The sequence below is a fragment of the Babylonia areolata genome, chromosome 1 (genome assembly GCF_041734735.1).
Source record: "Babylonia areolata isolate BAREFJ2019XMU chromosome 1, ASM4173473v1, whole genome shotgun sequence".
Lineage (NCBI taxonomy): Eukaryota > Metazoa > Mollusca > Gastropoda > Neogastropoda > Buccinidae > Babylonia > Babylonia areolata.
In genome coordinates, this window is record NC_134876.1 from 70,208,097 (window position 1) to 70,226,717 (window position 18,621).

The following is an 18,621-nucleotide window of genomic DNA, read 5'->3' on the forward strand; positions in this document are numbered from 1 at the left end:
TGAAAAACACATACAGTATGACAGGTCTGCTTCGTGGGTGACTATTTTGTACTCACGAGGTTAGGGCACTTTTATTCATCACAGTGCAATTTTGATTTCTTTTTCTTTTTCCAATTGACTACTGGAATCACACATATAAAAATAAGTCAGGAAGCAACTGTCACCAGCAACACAGAAAATTGATAAAAGCATGCAGTGTCCAAAATGAATATATACACACACACCCTCTCCCCCCTCAACCCTGCCTCCTCCAACACACACTCCCAACCCCCCAACGCCCCCCCCCCCCCCCCCCCCCCCCCCCCCCCCCCCCCCAAAAAAAAAAACAAACCTTTCTACCAGATTAATTCTACACCAACAATGAACATGGACTGATATTCCCCTCTCTCATTCCCCTACCCTCCTTTTTTTTTTTTAAAGTGCTTGACTAATCTGATGCTTCACAAAGAACACTACCACAACTTCACCACACTGCTTCAAAAGTAAACAGATTTTTTTTCTCCAATTATAGAGATCTGCTTAATATCAGTTAGTCACAAGATCTCACTCTCACAGCCAAGTACACAATTATCGTTTTTAACCATGTGTACAAAATCATCACTCTCAGCACACCATCACACCAGTCTCATGCGTAGGTTTCATCATCATGAGGTACGCTGATATGCCCAAGAAGAAACCAGATAATGCTGAAATATAATGGGTCCATTTTATCATTTTTTGTCGTTTGATTTACTGAAGCAGACTCCTGAACGTATGCACTTAGTTAAAGGCTTGAGTACACTGTAAAGTAATTCTCAATTTGGTTTGTGGACAAAAAAAGGCATGTTAGTATATATAAAATAACATTTTAAAAAGACTAACAAAAAATAAAAAAAAGATTCTGGGAAATTAACCGATTTTTTTCTCATGTGTTTATATACTTGAGAAAAAAAATCTAATTACATCCAGCTGGCACAAATCTGAAATTTGAAAATCCTAGCTAAGTGAAACGCTAATCTAAGCAAAGTTAATTTGCACATAAAAAAAATATATGTAAGTGATGTGCATCAAGTTCAAAGAAGTTTCATTACTTTAGCATCTTTTGTAACAAAATCCTTGCCCAGATGTGATTCAGACCTCATGTTTTATAAATTAAAAAGTTTGTTAAAATGTTGAACATTTCAATTTCAGCATTGATAGACATCCCTCTAATATGTATCAGACACTGTTCATGCAACCACATACAAGGGAAGGGATAACAGGGTAAAAATGTACAGTCATGTTTACACATACATACACCCATCCATGCTACATTGCTTACATTCATAGTATGATACATTATATACATTCATAATGATTTATGACTGAGTTATTGTTCATAAATATGATCAAATGGTGTTCTGAGCTCATACCAGGTCTTTTAAAGATTTATCAGTACATCCTTATGAATATCACAGCATACATGTCCTTTTGAAATTTAAGTACAATGTTCAACAAACAAAATAATATGAAAAGTCAGTGTTGTTCACAAGTATAGTATGAAGTTCCTGCAGTTCTTGAGCCAGTGTATAAGTTTTTTTGTTTTTTTTTAAATTGATATATTTTTCATACTGACCCTCTTCAATAATCATTCAATGTGTTGACATCTTTCTTGATATGTAAGTCATAATGCCACACAAACACATGTTTTGATAGTTGTTGAGCCACTTCGTAAATTGTATAAAACTGATTCATGTTTGATGACATAGTATATGCTTGTCACGTTGGAAATTCATCTTTCAATACACAGATATTTCTCGACACATAATAAATAGATCATGTATAATCTTCTATAATGCAAAAACATTTCAACCCGTATCTTTGATAATAAAACTTAAAGTTATGGATATTACCAAATTTGTCTTACGCTTTTGTAACTTAAGACACTCAAAATCATTTCAAAGAAACTTATTTCAAATGCAAAATTTCTGAGCAGAAGAATCATATGCAGATAATATGCTCATACAAGATTTGTAGTAAAAAAAACAAATTAAATAAAACCCACTCAATCTTTCAATCACATTGATAATAAATATTCTTCTTTAAAAAAAAAATGTGCGTTGTGTTGGTTTTGTTTCAAAATTTTCAGTTCTACCATACTGAACTTTAGATTTATATGCTGCACATTACAAAAAGAAATAACATTTGTATTTCCTATTCAGTAAAAGCACACTGTTTGACTTAAAGGTTCAAATCTGCTAAGTGTCCAGAGAGATTCACATCAGCTGGCCTGGCCCATTCTGTTGTAGAGACTACAGATGAAGTCCTAAAGACTAATTCTAAAGACTAATGGACTGGTTAAAATCAGAAATGTGATCAGATCAAATCAGATGTGACATGCACACAGCCAGTAAGTGTGAGCAGATACTTTTTTTTTTTCTTTCCATGTGCTTTTGAAAAGTTGTACCTGTCTGGAAAAAGCTACAGCTTTACTGATATCATAAACAGATCAGTTCCAGTAATACCAGTCCCTCTCTAATCTGATATGCCAAACTATGTTTTACATCTTTCCAAGTGTCTTTCAAAATCATGTTTAAAACTCTGCTCGCGTGGAACTACAGTGATCTACAAGTCTCCATGATTCATTGTTACAAATGCCAAGTACTATCTACTGCTTTACATACAGTATATCACAAGTCAACAGGTTGAAGACATAATTAGACAAACAACAAGGACGCCAAAGAATCGATAGACAGATAGAAAATACAAAATAAAAAAAACTTAGCCGTATGCAGTGCACAGGAACAGGTGTCGAGATGGCTGCCGGAAAAAGAGGGCGCTAGCCAGGGGGCCACAGGGGAGGTTACCTACTTCCGGGAGGTTATCGGCCGTAACTACTTTCGTTTTCTCCGCATAGGCGGATAGTAGTTTGCACAGGACAGGAATGTCAGACCCTTGCTGGAGTCTGCACTAGTGGGTCACGGTAAGTATGTTACTTAAACATAATTTTAGATAGAAAATTTCCTTATGCAGCAATGACTTTACATGTTATAATCACAGAAGTATGCAATACAAAGCATGGTGTATTATCATGTAATACAAGACACAATTTTGGAATTATTGTGATTAAAACAAACAGAATATCATTCTCAGTAAAGGTTATTATGCAATGTCAGGCACAATACAAAACTGCACTGATTAATGCAACAAACAGATTGTCATTTCTACGAAAAGTTAGTTTCACACACACACACACACACACACACACAAAGGGTATAACGGCATGTCACACATGTAACAACATTTACTAAGTCCAATAAAAGGCATGTGGCTTTCAATCAATAACACGTCACAAGGTAAGTGACAGAGATGCTTGGTCATTTTTTCTTTCTGACAAATCATGGACAAGTTGACAGACATTTCAAAATGTTATGATGCAAATGCAAACCAGATCATCAAGTTAACAACATGTGAAGAAATGTGGCACTTGTGGACATCAGTGACTATGAGCGTGCATCAGGTGTGCGTGGTGGTGGGGAGGAGGGGGCTGCAGGTGATCATGTTCATGAAGATTTGATGCTATGTCGCCAACAAACGAAATGGACATCAAGGCAAAAGCATGGTGAATTGTCAGCTTGCTCTAAACTGAAAACTCATTCCTGGTATATTTGTGTTTACAAACATGCATGTGTGCATACATATAAACACACACACACACACACACACACACACACACATATACACACATCTTGGTGTGCACACACACAAAAAAACAATCAAACAAAATACACAGACATACATGTTAAACAAAAGCTTTGAAAAAATCCATACAAAAAATGAGATGGTAAAGAGACCAGCAAGTACAGAAAAGGCACTGGTTCATAAAAGAAAATAAATGGTCTTTTAACACTTGAAAAAAATAACATCAACAACAAAGTAAACAAAAACTAACACCTTATCTTTCCAACACAACTGGTATACTCTTTTTTTTTTTATCTTCACACCTTGTTTCTTAACCATTCTAAAAAAATAATAATAATAACTAGAACCCTATCTTTCACAACAGAACTCACACTCTTATTTCTTCACATCTCTTTTAATCATTATATTGAAAAAGATTTTTTAAAAGAACAAAACAAAAACAAAAAAAACAAAAAAAACCTCTCATATTCTCATTTTTTCATAACTTTTTAAGCCTTAGAAATAAAAAAAAAAAAACCAATAAAGTCACTGATTCATTATAGAAAATTACCGTAAAGTTTGGTCTATAAGCCGCGACTTTTTACCCCAGCTTCAACCTCTGCGGCTTATACAATGATGCGGCTTATTTGCGGATTTTAATGATCCCGGGAGTGTCACGTTCTCATCTATTCTTAGCTGCCCTTCAACTCACCAAAATCATGATTTCTGTCCATGAATTTTTGGATGAGCTTCAGGATAGTGTGCTAACTGTTCACGTTTTATAAATCAAATCCACACACATTAAAGCCTTCAGATCAGCATTCAGTTCTACTCTGCTCAAGCGTACACCCTCATCATGCCTATGATGCAGCCTTCAAATTGAAGGTGATCGACCTAGCAGACGACAGTGCAAGCGACGAACCAGCAGTGACCTCCACCTTCATGTTCATGAAATGAAAGCGAGGCTGAAGTCAGTGACAAGATGGTGGAGGAAGCTGTGCTGGTTCTCTTCAACTCAGACACTAAAGACGAAGATTTTAGTGGATTCAGTGAGCAGGATGACGAATAAATGTGACTATCCTTAAATTATGGATCTTATTTTCGTTGTGTTTATTTATTATTTTTTTGTGGCACTAGCAGTATTTTCGCTTGCTTTTCTTTGTGTTGTTCCCGCTTGTGTTTATTTCATAACCAACAGGATCGACAGCTTTTCTGTAGTATCAGTATGTGTTCCGGTACCGAAAATAAGTGCGGCTTATAAACCGGTGCAGCTTATGTATGTATAAAGTTCAATTTTTTCCAAAATTTAGTGGGTGCGGCTTATATACCAGTGCGCTCAATAGACCGAACTTTACGGTAATGGTCTTTCAACCTTATCCCACCCCCACTCCCAACCCCACCGCCCCTTTGAGGCTGTGTCCTTTTGGTAAAACGAACCTTATCTTTCAAACAAAATGCCAGAACCTATTTCTTCACACATCTTCTTCTTCTTCCTCATTCGCCTCCCGTTAGATGAGCAGCCCGGTGTCCTCAGTGAAGGCTGCCGTCCATCGCAGCTCCTCCAGGGTGCCATACAGCTTGGCTTCCACTGTTGTCGGTGTTGGCCAGTACTTCCTCCTGGATGCTGCATGTGTCATAGAGTCTTGCTTCACACATCTAAGGCTGTGTCCTTTTAGTAAAACGAACTTTATCTTTCAAACAGAACTGTCATATGCTTTATTTCTTCACACATCTGAGGCTGTGTCCTTTTGGTAAAATGAACCTTATCTTTCAAACAGAAGGCTGTATCCTTTTGGTAAAATGAACCTTATCTTTCAAAGAGAAGGCTGTGTCCTTTAGGTAAAATGAACCTTATCTTTCAAAGAGAAGGCTGTGTCCTTTTGGTAAAATGAACCTTATCTTTCAAAGAGAAAGCTGTGTCATTTTGGTAAAATGAACCTTATCTTTCAACAGAACTTGATAAAATGAAATTTTGGTTAAATGAACCTTATCTTTCAAAGAGAACTTGGCAAATGGAACCTTATCTTTCAAACAGAACTGTCATACTCTTTACTCCTTCACACTTCTGAGGCTGTGTCCTTTTGGTAAAATGAACCTATTCTTTCAAACAGAACTTGGTAAAACGAACCTTATCTTTCAAACAGCACTGTCATACTCTTCACTTCTTCACACGTCTGAGGCTGTGTCCTTTAGGTAAAATGAACCTGTTATTTCAAATTGAACTTGGTAAAATTAACCTTAACATTCAAACAGAACTGTCAGACTCTTCACTCCTTCACACATCTGAGGCTGCCTCCATTCGGTCCTCCAAGTCCTGAACGTCCAGAGGGCCAGCATCTTTGCTCTGATACATCCTCAGCAACATCTGCTGGTCGGCAACGGAGTGTTCCAGAAGATGCGTCAGCTGGTTGAGCCGCTGGGTCATGGCCGAGTTCTGAGCCACCACCATGTCCACCGTCCTGCGAAGGCTGTCCAGTTCTTCTGACGCCGGCACTGGTTGTGTCCCCAACCTGTGAAGTGCCATGCAAAAGGGGAGTTTATATCATACTACTGCTATTAATAATGATGAATGGCATTCGTAGAGCATATATCTCTAAGAAAAGTCAGACTCAATTCATTGGCAACCCGCCCATTTACATGCAATTTCACACGCATGCACACACACACACACACACACACACACACACACATTCACAGTTCAATGACACAAAAAAATTAAACAGAAAATAAATCTTTCCACACACCAATAAAGTAAAAAACAAACACACACAAGATACTGTCATGCACAAACACACACACACACACTCTCTCTCTCGTGTAAACATAGACATACACCTTCTCCCCAACCCACTTCCCCCTCACCCCCACATAACACAACACAACACCATGCTCAACAGAACGCAATAAATACAGTACCATGGAATCTCTGCACATGCTATGCCCCATTTCTTCTTGTATTGATGATCCATTTCCACCACATTCCTCCTCCTCATTTTCTACTTCTCAGCCATATTGTTCCTACTTTGTATTTTGTATTTTGTATTTTTGTATTTTGTATTTGTATTTTGTATTTCTTTTTATCACAACAGATTTATCTGTGTGAAATTTGGGCTGCTCTCCCCAGGGAGAGCGCATCGCTATATTACAGCACCACCCTTTTTTTTTTTTTTTCCTGCGTGCAGTTTTATTTGTTTTTCCTACTGACGGTGATTTTTCTACAGAATTTTGCCAGGAACAACCCTTTTGTTGCCGTGGGTTCTTTTACATGCGCTAAGTGCGTGCTGCACACGGGACCTCGGTTTATCGTCTCATCCGAATGACTAGCGCCCAGACCACCACTCAAGGTCTAGTGGAGGGGGAGAAAATATCGGCGGCTGAGCCGTGATTCGAACCAGCGCACTCAGATTCTCTTGCTTCCTAGGCGGACGTGTTACCTCTAGGCCATCACTCCACTATCACTCTTTCATTTATGATTAATAATAAAGTATATAATTTCTGCCTGCAGAGACATTCATAATGTTTGTTTATGATATGTACATTACAACAGGACTAAATGTAAGAATTTCTTCCTGTCTTGTCCAATTTAGCGTATTTGTATTCCAACATTTTCAAGTATGATACTGATTCAACAAACAGAACAAACCCCTACCTCTTTCCTGAAGGAGGCCGCTGAACAGGAGCTCGATCCATCAGCTCTCTCTCTTTGTCCAGAACGGCGATGGCGCTGGGCTGGGGTCCAGCGGTCACAGGTGTGCGTCCCGTCTCCTGCTGCTGGATCGATTCTTTGATCATCTGCAGCTCCTCCATCACTGTGTCCAGTCTGTGGGACAACGGCAGTGTGAGGAAGTGAGAGTGAGTGACTGAGTGAAGGTGGTGTGTGTCATCAAGAGAGAACAGAACAGAATAAACAACAGTGTGAGTGAGTGAGTGAGTGAGTTAGTGAGTGAGCGAGGGATGGCGTGAGTCATTAAGAGAAGGAATAGAACAGAATAAGCAACAGTGTGAGTGAGTGAGTGAGTGAGTGACGGCGGTGTGTGTCATTTAGAGAGAATAGAATAGAATTGAATTTAAAAAAAAAAACAGTGTGAGTGAGTTAGTGAGTGAGTGAGTCATTAAGAGAGAATAGAATAAACAACAGTGTGAGTGAATGAGTCAGTAAGTAACAGTGTGTGTCATTGAAAGAAGAGAACAGAATATAATATAGAACAGTGTGAGTGACGGATGGTATGTGCCATAAAGAGACAACAGAATAAACAGGAGTGTGAGTGAATTAGCCATGCATGGCGTGTGTTATGAGGAGAGATAACAGAATAGGATAAACAGCAGCATGAGTGAGTGAGCGACAGTTTGTATCATTAAGAGAGAGAATAGAATAAACAGAAATGTGAGTGAGTGAGTGAGAGATGGTGTGTGCCATTAGAGAGAACAGAATAGAATAAACAACGTGAGAGAATGAGCGAGTGAGTGACAGTGTGTGTCATTAAAAGAGAGAACAGAATGGAATAAACAACAGTATGAGTAAGTGAGTGAGTGAGTTGGTGAGTGAGTGAGTGAGTGAGTGAGTGAGTGACAGTGTGTGTCATTAAAAGAGAGAACAGAATGAAATAAACAACAGTATGAGTAAGTGAGTGAGTGAGTTGGTGAGTGAGTGAGTGAGTGAGTGACAGTGTGTGTCATTAAAAGAGAGAACAGAATGGAATAAACAACAGTATGAGTAAGTGAGTGAGTGAGTTGGTGAGTGAGTGAGTGAGTGAGTGAGTGACAATGTGTGTCATTAAAAGAGAGAACAGAATGGAATAAACAACAGTATGAGTAAGTGAGTGAGTGAGTTGGTGAGTGAGTGAGTGAGTGAGTGAGTGAGTGACAGTGTGTGTCATTAAAAGAGAGAACAGAATGGAATAAACAACAGTATGAGTGAGTGAGTGAGTGAGTTGGTGAGTGAGTGAGTGAGTGAGTGAGTAAGTGAGTGAATGAGCGAGTGAGTGACAGTGTGTGTCATTAAAAGAGAGAACAGAATGGAATAAACAACAGTATGAGTAAGTGAGTGAGTGAGTTGGTGAGTGAGTGAGTGAGTGAGTGAGTGACAGTGTGTGTCATTAAAAGAGAGAACAGAATGGAATAAACAGCAGTATGAGTAAGTGAGTGAGTGAGTTGGTGAGTGAGTGAGTGAGTGAGTGAGTGAGTGAGTGAGTGACAATGTGTGTCATTAAGAGAGAGAACCGACCAGAACAGAACAGAACAGAACAGTTTCAGTTTTTCAGTTTTCAGTAGCTCAAGGAGGCGTCACTGCGTTCGGACAAATCCATATACGCTGCACCACATCTGCCAAGCAGATGCCCGACCAGCAGCGTAACCCAACGCGCTTAGTCAGGCCTTAAGAAAAAAGAAAAAAAACCCACACAAACAAACAAACAAAACTACCACTACTAATAATATGATATGTATAAGGCGCAAAAACTTGATGAAGTCAGCTATAAGCGTAAATAAATAAATAAATAAATAAATAATAATTATAATATAAAAAGTAGTAGTAGTAGTAGTAGTAATAATAATAATAATAATAATAATAACAATAACAATAATAATAATAATAACAATAATAATAATAATAATAAATAAATAAATAAATAAAAAAGACAACAATGATGACAAATAAGCAAATAAATGCAAAACATGGAGACACACATCCACACATACACCAACACAGAACAGAACAGACCTGTGTGACTGTGCGTGTCTCAGCTCCTCACCTTTTAGCGGTGTTTTTGACACGGCTGTCCAGGGTGAGCTTGGACTGCTGTTTGGACACAGACAGGTAGTGCTCCATGGCGCTCTTCTCAAACAGCGTCAGTCGGTTCTGCTCCTCCGGGGTCAGGTGCCAGCCTGGGACATGGGAACAATGAATGATAAACACCACAACAAGAAGAAGAAGAAGAAAGAAAGAGAAAGAACAAACAAAACGAAACGAATTGAAACAAATCTTTAATTCACAAGGGTAGTGGAGTAAGCATAGCTGCTTTTTTTTTTTACATCCGGCCCTCAGGTGAAAAAAAAAAAGACAAAGCAAAGGCAAACACACACACACGCACACACAAGCACACACACACACACACACACACACACACACACACACACACACAACTGCATATGAAAATAAAAGGCATAAATGAAAGCATGTATATAACCTAATTAAGTATGACACATACTATATTGAAAAAGATCAAATCATTGAGAGAAAAAAAAACAGGGAGAAGGAAGAGACAGAGTGACAGACAGAGACAGATAGATGGAACATGAGAAGTGAATGAAGAAGAAGAAGTTTCAGTTTCAGTTTCAGTAGCTCAAGGAGGCGTCACTGTGTTCGGACAAATCCATATACGCTACACCACATCTGTCAAGCAGATGCCTGACCAGCAGTGTAACCCAAGGCCCTTACTCAGGCCTTGAGGAAAAAAAAAAAAAAAAAAAACTACTACCACTACTAATAATATGTATAAGGCATAAAAACTTGATGAAGCACATAAATAAGTAAATAAATAAATAAATAAATAATAATTATGATATAAAAAAGGTAGTAATAATAATAATAATAATAAAATAATAGAAGAAGAAGGAGGAGGAGGAGGAGGAGGAGAAGGAGAAGGAGGAGGAGGAGAAGGAAAAGGTGGAGGAGAAGAAAGAGAAAAGAAGAACAGGGGCAGTGAAGTACAGCTTTCAACTCTTCCTCTCCAACACCTCCTCTCCACTACTCAAATGACACCAGCTTGGCTCTCCAGCAAGCCCACACCTTCCACAACATCCTCTCCCACCCCCATCCCCCACAACCCCCAAATCTTCCCTACTCTTACTCCAGATAAATAAAACAACGGCTGCTCTCTCACACCTTCCCTCCCCTGCCACACCTCTCCAAAACCCCCTCATCTCTCAACAAACACGTGTGAAGACTCACGGAAAGAGTTGGGTCGCTTGCCCACCCCTGTGCATTTATAGATGATCCAGCGCACAAGGCGGAACAGGTGGTTGATGATGATGATGGGTGGAACAAGCGCAGGCCGGTCAAAGTACTCAAAGACCAGAGACAGACGATAGAACCGCCACACACGCAAGGAGTTGTCTTGAACTGTCTGGAACGTGTAGCTGGAAAGAAAAGTATCATTGTGTGATTGTAAATCTTGTGTTTGTCAACCTTGCTCAGAGGAAGGAAACAATAAAGCCAACTCCAACAGTTGAATCTATTTACCTACATCTTCACTCTTAACATGGAATGATTTTACTTTTTTACTATCACCGCATAAACTGGCATATTCAAATCCCTATGAGCATCAATTTCTTTCCTGTTATAAACAAAACTTTACTTAAATCCTTTCTTCTGTTTGTTTCCTTGTTGTTAGTGTTTTAGGAAATGAGCAGGAGAACTGTTTATCGTACTGAATCATATCTGGGCAGTATTTGATCAAAAGAACATTAGTTGGTTGTAAACAGCATTCAAAGTCATGTTGTTGTTTTTCTTCCTTTATTGTGCTGGGTTCCATTGCATTTCCGATATCAATGGTGCATGCCAGCAAACACACAACTGAACTGTGTGGTGTAGATTCTCCACTGTGCACTGTTGATGTCATATAAACTTCTGTTTGGGTGTGAACATGCGAGTAACTATAAGTGTACGTTTCTGCGTGTGTGTGTGTGTGTGTGTGATTGATATAAGCTTACAGTTGGGCCAATGGCAAAAAGAGAGCTGACTGATCAATGGTTTCTCCACTGCGACAGGTCAGCAGCTGCCTCCCCTGCTGTTCTTATGGACATAGAAATGACTATTATACACTCATACACTTTTACCCGAACATGGCGATGAGTGTATAAGATGAATATACCTTTACCTTAACAGGGTGATGGATGTAGATGAGTACACCTTTACCTGAACACAGCAATGGTTGCATTTAAATGGATACACCTTTACCCGAACATGGCAATGGGTGTATATAGATGAATAAATCTTTACCTCAACATGGTAATGGGTGTATGTAAATGAATACACCTTTACCTGAATATGGCAATGAGTGTATAAGATGAATACACCTTTACCTGAACATGGCAATGGGTGTATGTAGATGAATACACCTTTACCTGAACATGGCAATCAATGAGTGTATGTAGATGAATACACCTTTACCTGAACATGGTAGTGGGTGTATGTAAATGGATACACCTTTACCTGAACATAGCGATGAGTATCTGAAGATGAATACACCATTACCTGAACATAGCGATGAGTGTCTGCAGATGAATACACCTTTACCTGAACATAGCAATGGGTGTCGGCAGATGAATACACCTTTACCTGAACATAGCGATGAGGAGGTTGACCAGCAGAATGTTGGTGAGCACCATGTACACTGCCAGCAGGATGGGCACCACAGCGTTCTCTGAGGGGCACCTCTTGAAGGGTTCCTCACGCCACAGGGTCTCATTGGTCGTGCACCCCTCCACCTCATCCCCTGTCATGACAAAGTGCTTCATGAGCATCGTGTATCACATGAAACACCTGCATTCACCTGGTCAGGACTTTGGTGCTACGCTAGGAAACTTAATTTGTGTTTCACAAGCATGTGTGTATCACATGAAACACCTGCATTCACATGGTCAGGACTTTGGTGCTATGCTTGCTAGGAAACTAATTTCTGGAAGAGGAGGGTTATAAAAAAAAAGATTTTAATAGCTGACAAAATCAAGACACGAAGGCCTAGCCTTTACCATGACGGTGGCCTGGAACTCCCATCCAGATTTATAACAATCTGTTGCATTACAACGGTCAGGCGCCTGTGGCTAGGTGACAGCCGTGAACCCACTTCACTCACAGCCTAACCAACCCAAAACTTTCCTTGTGTCATTTACGCTAAGGAAGGTAGTGTGTGAAACTATTGAAATATCCAAGTAAGTTCAACTTTTGAGTTTTGTGTTGAGAAATTTTGTCTAAAAACTGCGAGCAACACAAGCGTGAACATGGCAAGGCAAAGCAAACACAAGACAAGGCAAGACAAGTGTGTGCAAGCAGTGTCACCTTTCATGTTCTCCAGAAACAGCTCGCCGTACATCTGGAAGTAAGGGAAGTACAGCACGTTGGCCAGGATACTCCAGCTGGCCGGGGCCTGGGGGAACATGTTGGCATGGTACGCCACGCCAAAGCTCACCACAAACACCAGTAGGATCAGGAAGAAGAACATGAGATCCGTCAACTGGAGGGGAAAAAAAAAATTCATTGTTACCGTCATTATCAGCATCATCAGAATAACAAAAATGACAGAAAGTTAGTCATCAAGGGCGTTATCAGCATCATTAAAATAATAACAATGAAAAAGAGTCTGTCATCACTGGCATTATCAGCATCATTAGAATAATGAGAATGAAAAAAGTTTATCACAGGCATTATCAATCAATGGTCATCGGAATCATCATTGGTGCAGATCTTTGCGTTTTGATTTGTCTCTGCACAAGATTCAGCGCTATATAAATACCATTATTATTATTATTATTATTAAGATGCACGCAATGGTTTGTGCCAGGCACTGTTCCTGCATTCCATGGCTGGATATGATTTTTAAAAAGGTACCCGTTGAAAGAAGAAGATAGAAATCGTGCTGTGTTTGTAGAGGAAGAGCAGGAGGGGGATGTGTGTGTTTGCATGTGAACTGAGTTAACAAAGAAGCTCTATTTTGAGACTTAGGTCAAGGTAATTATAAAAACAGTTAAAATTCAATGTGCACTTTCATTATGTAAAAGCTAATTTACATAAGATTATGCAGAAATAATACACACATTGTATTGGAAAACACAAGAATCAAAATAATAAGTAATTTTACAACATTTTCATTTGCTTTTATTTTCTTTTACATTCACTTATCAATATGTTCAGTGAATGATCCAATGAAGAGTGAACACACACACACACACACACACACACACACACACACACACACACACACACACACACACACCAATCCACCTAGCCACAGTGTAAAAGGGACATACACCCTCACCAAATATACATATACTGCACACACATACCAAAAACATATAACCCCCCCCACCCCACCCCACCCCCACACACACACACTCAAACTCACACCCATCCACCCATCCACACACACATACTCCCCCCCCCAAACCCCCCCACCCCCTCCACACATACTCACCACCCTCACCCTCACACACAAACTCACCAACCCCCAACCACCCCTCCACACACACACACAACCACACACCCCTCACACACACACACACACACACACACACACACACACACACACACACACAAACCCCTGACCATTCTGCGAATCATGATGACTTTGGGCCCCATGTTTTTCTCCACGTAGAAGTACTGCATGTATCGCAGGACAAACATGGCCAGCGTGATGCTGTAGGTGACGCGCGCCCCCACAAAGTTAGACGCCGGCAGCTGGTAGCGCAGGACGATGGACAGGATGAACAGCAGGTACATCATGGCGTCGAACCGGTTCCACACGTTGCTCAGCCAGCTCCGCACCTTGTACTTGAGGGAGTGCTGGTCTCGTATGAACACCTGTGTGAGTGTGAATAGAATAGAATAGAATAGATTTTATTGTCATGAAACCGTAAGGTTTATAAGACACAAGTGCAATGGTAAATGAATGAACGAATGAAAAACACACAATTAATCAATCAGTTAATGCAGTAAATTGCAGCAGCATTCATAAACAAATTTTCCCAATCTTGTTTGTATATATTCATCATCTGTTAGCATCACCTGACTGGGAATATGTCCTGTGTTATTCAAATTTTGAATATCCTTTAAAAATTGTGTGTGTGTGTGTGTGTGTGTGTGTGTGTGTGTGTGTGTGTGTGTGTGTGTGTGTGTGTGTGTGTGTGTGCATGGAGAGATGATAGATGCAAGGAAGATTGGATATATACTTGTATGAATATCTCTGTGTGTGTGTGTGTGTGTGTGTGTGTGTGTGTGCAGAGAAAAGATAGTTGCAAGGAAGATTAGATACAAGGTGCTGGTGTCGTATGAACACCTGTGTGTGTGTGTGTGTGTGTGTGTGTGTGTGTGTGTGTGTGCAGAGAAAAGATAGTTGCAAGGAAGATTAGATACAAGGTGCTGGTGTCATATGAACCTCTGTGTGTGTGTGTGTGTGTGTGTGTGTGTGTGTGTGTGTGTGTGTGTGTGTGTGTGTGTGTGTGTGTGTGTGTGTGTGTGTGTGTGTGTGTGTGTGTGTGCAGAGAAAAGATAGTTGCAAGGAAGATTAGATACAAGGTGCTGGTGTCATATGAACCTCTGTGTGTGTGTGTGTGTGTGTGTGTGTGTGTGTGTGTGGTGTGTGTGTGTGTGTGTGTGAATGTGTGTGTGTGTGTGTGTGTGTGTGTGTGTGTGTGTGTGTGTGTGTGTGTGTGTGGGTGTGTGTGTGCAGAGAAAAGATAGTTGCCAGGAAGATTAGATACAAGGTGCTGGTGTCGTATGAATCTGTGTGTGTGTGTGTGTGTGTGTGTGTGTGTGTGTGTGTGTGTGTGCATGGAGAGATGACAGATGCAAGGAAGATTGGATATATACTTGTATGAATATCTCTGTGTGTGTGTGTGTGTGTGTGTGCATGGAGAGATGACAGATGCAAGGAAGATTGGATATATACTTGTATGAATATCTCTGTGTGTGTGTGCACATAGAGAACTTAGATCTATGCCAGGGAGATAAGATACAAGGCGCTGGTGTCGTATAAACACCTGTGTATGTGTGTGTGTGTGTGTGTGTGTGTGTGTGTGTGTGTGCAGAGAAAAGATAGTTGCAAGGAAGATTAGATACAAGGTGCTGGTGTCGTATGAACACCTCTGTGTGTGTGTGTGTGTGTGTGTGTGTGTGTGAGGAGAGGATATGCATAGAAGATTAGATACAGGGTGCTGTTTTCGTATGAACACCTTTCAGATCAGAAAAACAAAGGTAAAAGCAAGCATGTTATAAACAACACTTTTTTTTGTTTGTTTGTTAAGTGTTGAGAACAAAATGTGAGAAGATTAAAAAAAAAAAAAAAGGGATAAACAAAGAAAATGTACATAAAACAGACTTTTTACACTTAATGAAATAGAATTTCATTGAACAAGGGAAATGATAATCAATTAGCATGCAATATAGATTTCTTAAAAGCAGATAAGAAATTACAAAAACTGGACTGAAATAAACAAACAGAAAGAGACAAAAATCAAACAAAAGACAAAAACCTCATTTCAGATTGACAGTTTTATTTCTTCTGCCTCTGAAGATATGTGTAACAGAATAATGTTTTGCTTTGTTTTTTGTTGTTGTTTTTTAATAGGGAAAAATATATATTTCACCCCAAACACACACACACACACACACACACACACACACACACATATACACACACACAGAGCCACACCTATACACCCCCTCATCCCCCCTCCTCCCCCCCCCCCACACACCCTGTACTCATACCGTGCCACATACTCCCCCCCCCCAACACACACACCCTGTACTCATACCATGCCACATACCTCCCCCCACACCCCCCAACACACACACCCTGTACTCATACCATGCCACATACCTCCCCCCACCCCCCAACACACACACCCTGTACTCATACCATGCCACATACCCCCCCCCCCCATACACACACACCCTGTACCACATACCACCCCCCACACACACACACACACCCTGTACCCATACCGTGCCACATACCCCTCCCCCCCCGGCCCCCCACACACACACACACACCCTGTACCCATACCGTTCCACATACCCCCCCACCCCCAACACACCCTGTACCCATACCGTACCACATACCACCCCCACCCCCACACACACTCACACCCTGTACCCATACTGTGCCACATACCCCCCCCCAACCCCTCCACACACACACCCTCTACCCATACGGTGCCTTATACCACCCACCCCCACACACACACACCCTGTACCCATACCGTGCCACATACCCCTCACCGCCCCCCCCCCCCCCCCACACACACACACACACACACACACCCTCTACCCATACGGTGCCTTATACCACCCGTCCCCCCGCACACACACCCTGTACCTATACCATGCCACACACCACCCCACACACACGCACACACCCTGTACCCATACTGTGCCACATACCACCACCCCCACCCCCCCACACATACACACATCCTGTACCTATACCATGCCACACCCCCCCCCCCCACACACACACGCACACACCCTGTACCCATACCGTGCCACATACCACCCCCCCCCACCCCCCCACACATACACACATCCTGTACCCATACCGTGCCACATACCACCCCCACCCCCCCACACATACACACATCCTGTACAGATACCGTGCCACATACCACCACCCCCACCCCACACGCACACACCCTGTACCCATACTGCGCCACATACCAACCCCCCCTCCCCCCACACATACACCCTGTACTCATACCCCACCTCACCCCCCACAACATACCCTCCCTCCTCCCCACACACACACAGTGGCCCACCTGTCTGAACTCCTCCATGATCATGGTACAGAGCCAGCCCCACACAAGGTACTCCACAATGGAGGGATTGTCGTCCTCCCCTGCTGGCGCCAGTTTCACCAACACCACGTAGCTGAACAGGCCCACGAACACACTGTATGATACCTGGAACACCAACAAGGACAGATTACACACTGTACGACACCTGAAACACCAACAAGGACAGATTACACACTGTACCACACCTGAAACACCAACAAGGACAGATTACACACTGTACCACACCTGAAACACCAACATGGACAGATTACACACTGTACCACACCTGAAACACCAACATGGACAGATTACACACTGTACCACACCTGAAACACCAGCAAGGACAGATTACACACTGTACCACACCTGAAACACCAACATGGACAGATTACACACTGTACCACACCTGAAACACCAGCAAGGACAGATTACACACTGTACCACACCTGAAACACCATCAAGGACAGATTACACACTGTGTGACACCTGAAACACCAACATGGACAGATTACACACTGTACCACACCTGAAACACCAGCAAGGACAGATTACACACTGTATGACACCTGAAACACCAACATGGACAGATTACACACTGTACCACACCTGAAACACCAGCAAGGACAGATTACACACTGTACCACACCTGAAACACCATCAAGGACAGATTACACACTGTATGACACCTGAAACACCAACATGGACAGATTACACACTGTACCACACCTGAAACACCAGCAAGGACAGATTACACACTGTATGACACCTGAAACACCAACATGGACAGATTACACACTGTACCACACCTGAAACACCAGCAAGGACAGATTACACACTGTACCACACCTGAAACACCAGCAAGGACAGATTACACACTGTGTGACACCTGAAACACCAACAAGGACAGATTATACACTGTTCGACACCTGAAACACCAGCAAGGACAGATTACACACTGTACCACACCTGAAACACCAACATGGACAGATTACACACTGTACAACACCTGAAACACCAACAAGGACAGATTACACACTGTACCACACCTGAAACACCAGCAAGGACAGATTACACACTGTGTGACACCTGAAACACCAGCAAGGACAGATTACACACTGTACCACACCTGAAACACCAACATGGACAGATTACACACTGTACCACACCTGAAACACCAACATGGACAGATTACACACTGTACCACACCTGAAACACCAGCAAGGACAGATTACACACTGTACCACACCTGAAACACCTGCAAGGACAGATTACACACTGTACCACACCTGAAACACCAGCAACGACAGATTACACACTGTATGACACCTGAAACACCAACAAAGACAGATAAAACACTGTATGACACCTGAAACACCAACAAGGACAGATTACACACTGTACCACACCTGAAACACCAACAAGGACAGATTACACACT

At 41.5% G+C, this 18,621-nt stretch overlaps 1 protein-coding gene across 1 annotated transcript in view; it reads right to left on the reverse strand.

Annotated features, from left to right (window-relative positions):
• Window positions 1-4,752: 4,752 nt before the first annotated feature.
• Window positions 4,753-18,621, reverse strand: part of LOC143286655 (transient receptor potential cation channel subfamily M member-like 2) — a 50,709-nt gene continuing 36,840 nt past the window's right edge. Inside the window, exons 20-27 of the mRNA XM_076594295.1 lie at window positions 17,167-17,310; window positions 13,961-14,215; window positions 12,698-12,872; window positions 11,978-12,134; window positions 10,589-10,776; window positions 9,390-9,522; window positions 7,289-7,459; window positions 4,753-6,149 (exon numbers count right to left, since the gene is read on the reverse strand). Coding sequence (XP_076450410.1) covers window positions 5,915-6,149; window positions 7,289-7,459; window positions 9,390-9,522; window positions 10,589-10,776; window positions 11,978-12,134; window positions 12,698-12,872; window positions 13,961-14,215; window positions 17,167-17,310 — 1,458 coding nt within the window. The 3' untranslated portion in view covers window positions 4,753-5,914. The remainder of the gene's footprint in view (window positions 6,150-7,288; window positions 7,460-9,389; window positions 9,523-10,588; window positions 10,777-11,977; window positions 12,135-12,697; window positions 12,873-13,960; window positions 14,216-17,166; window positions 17,311-18,621) is intronic.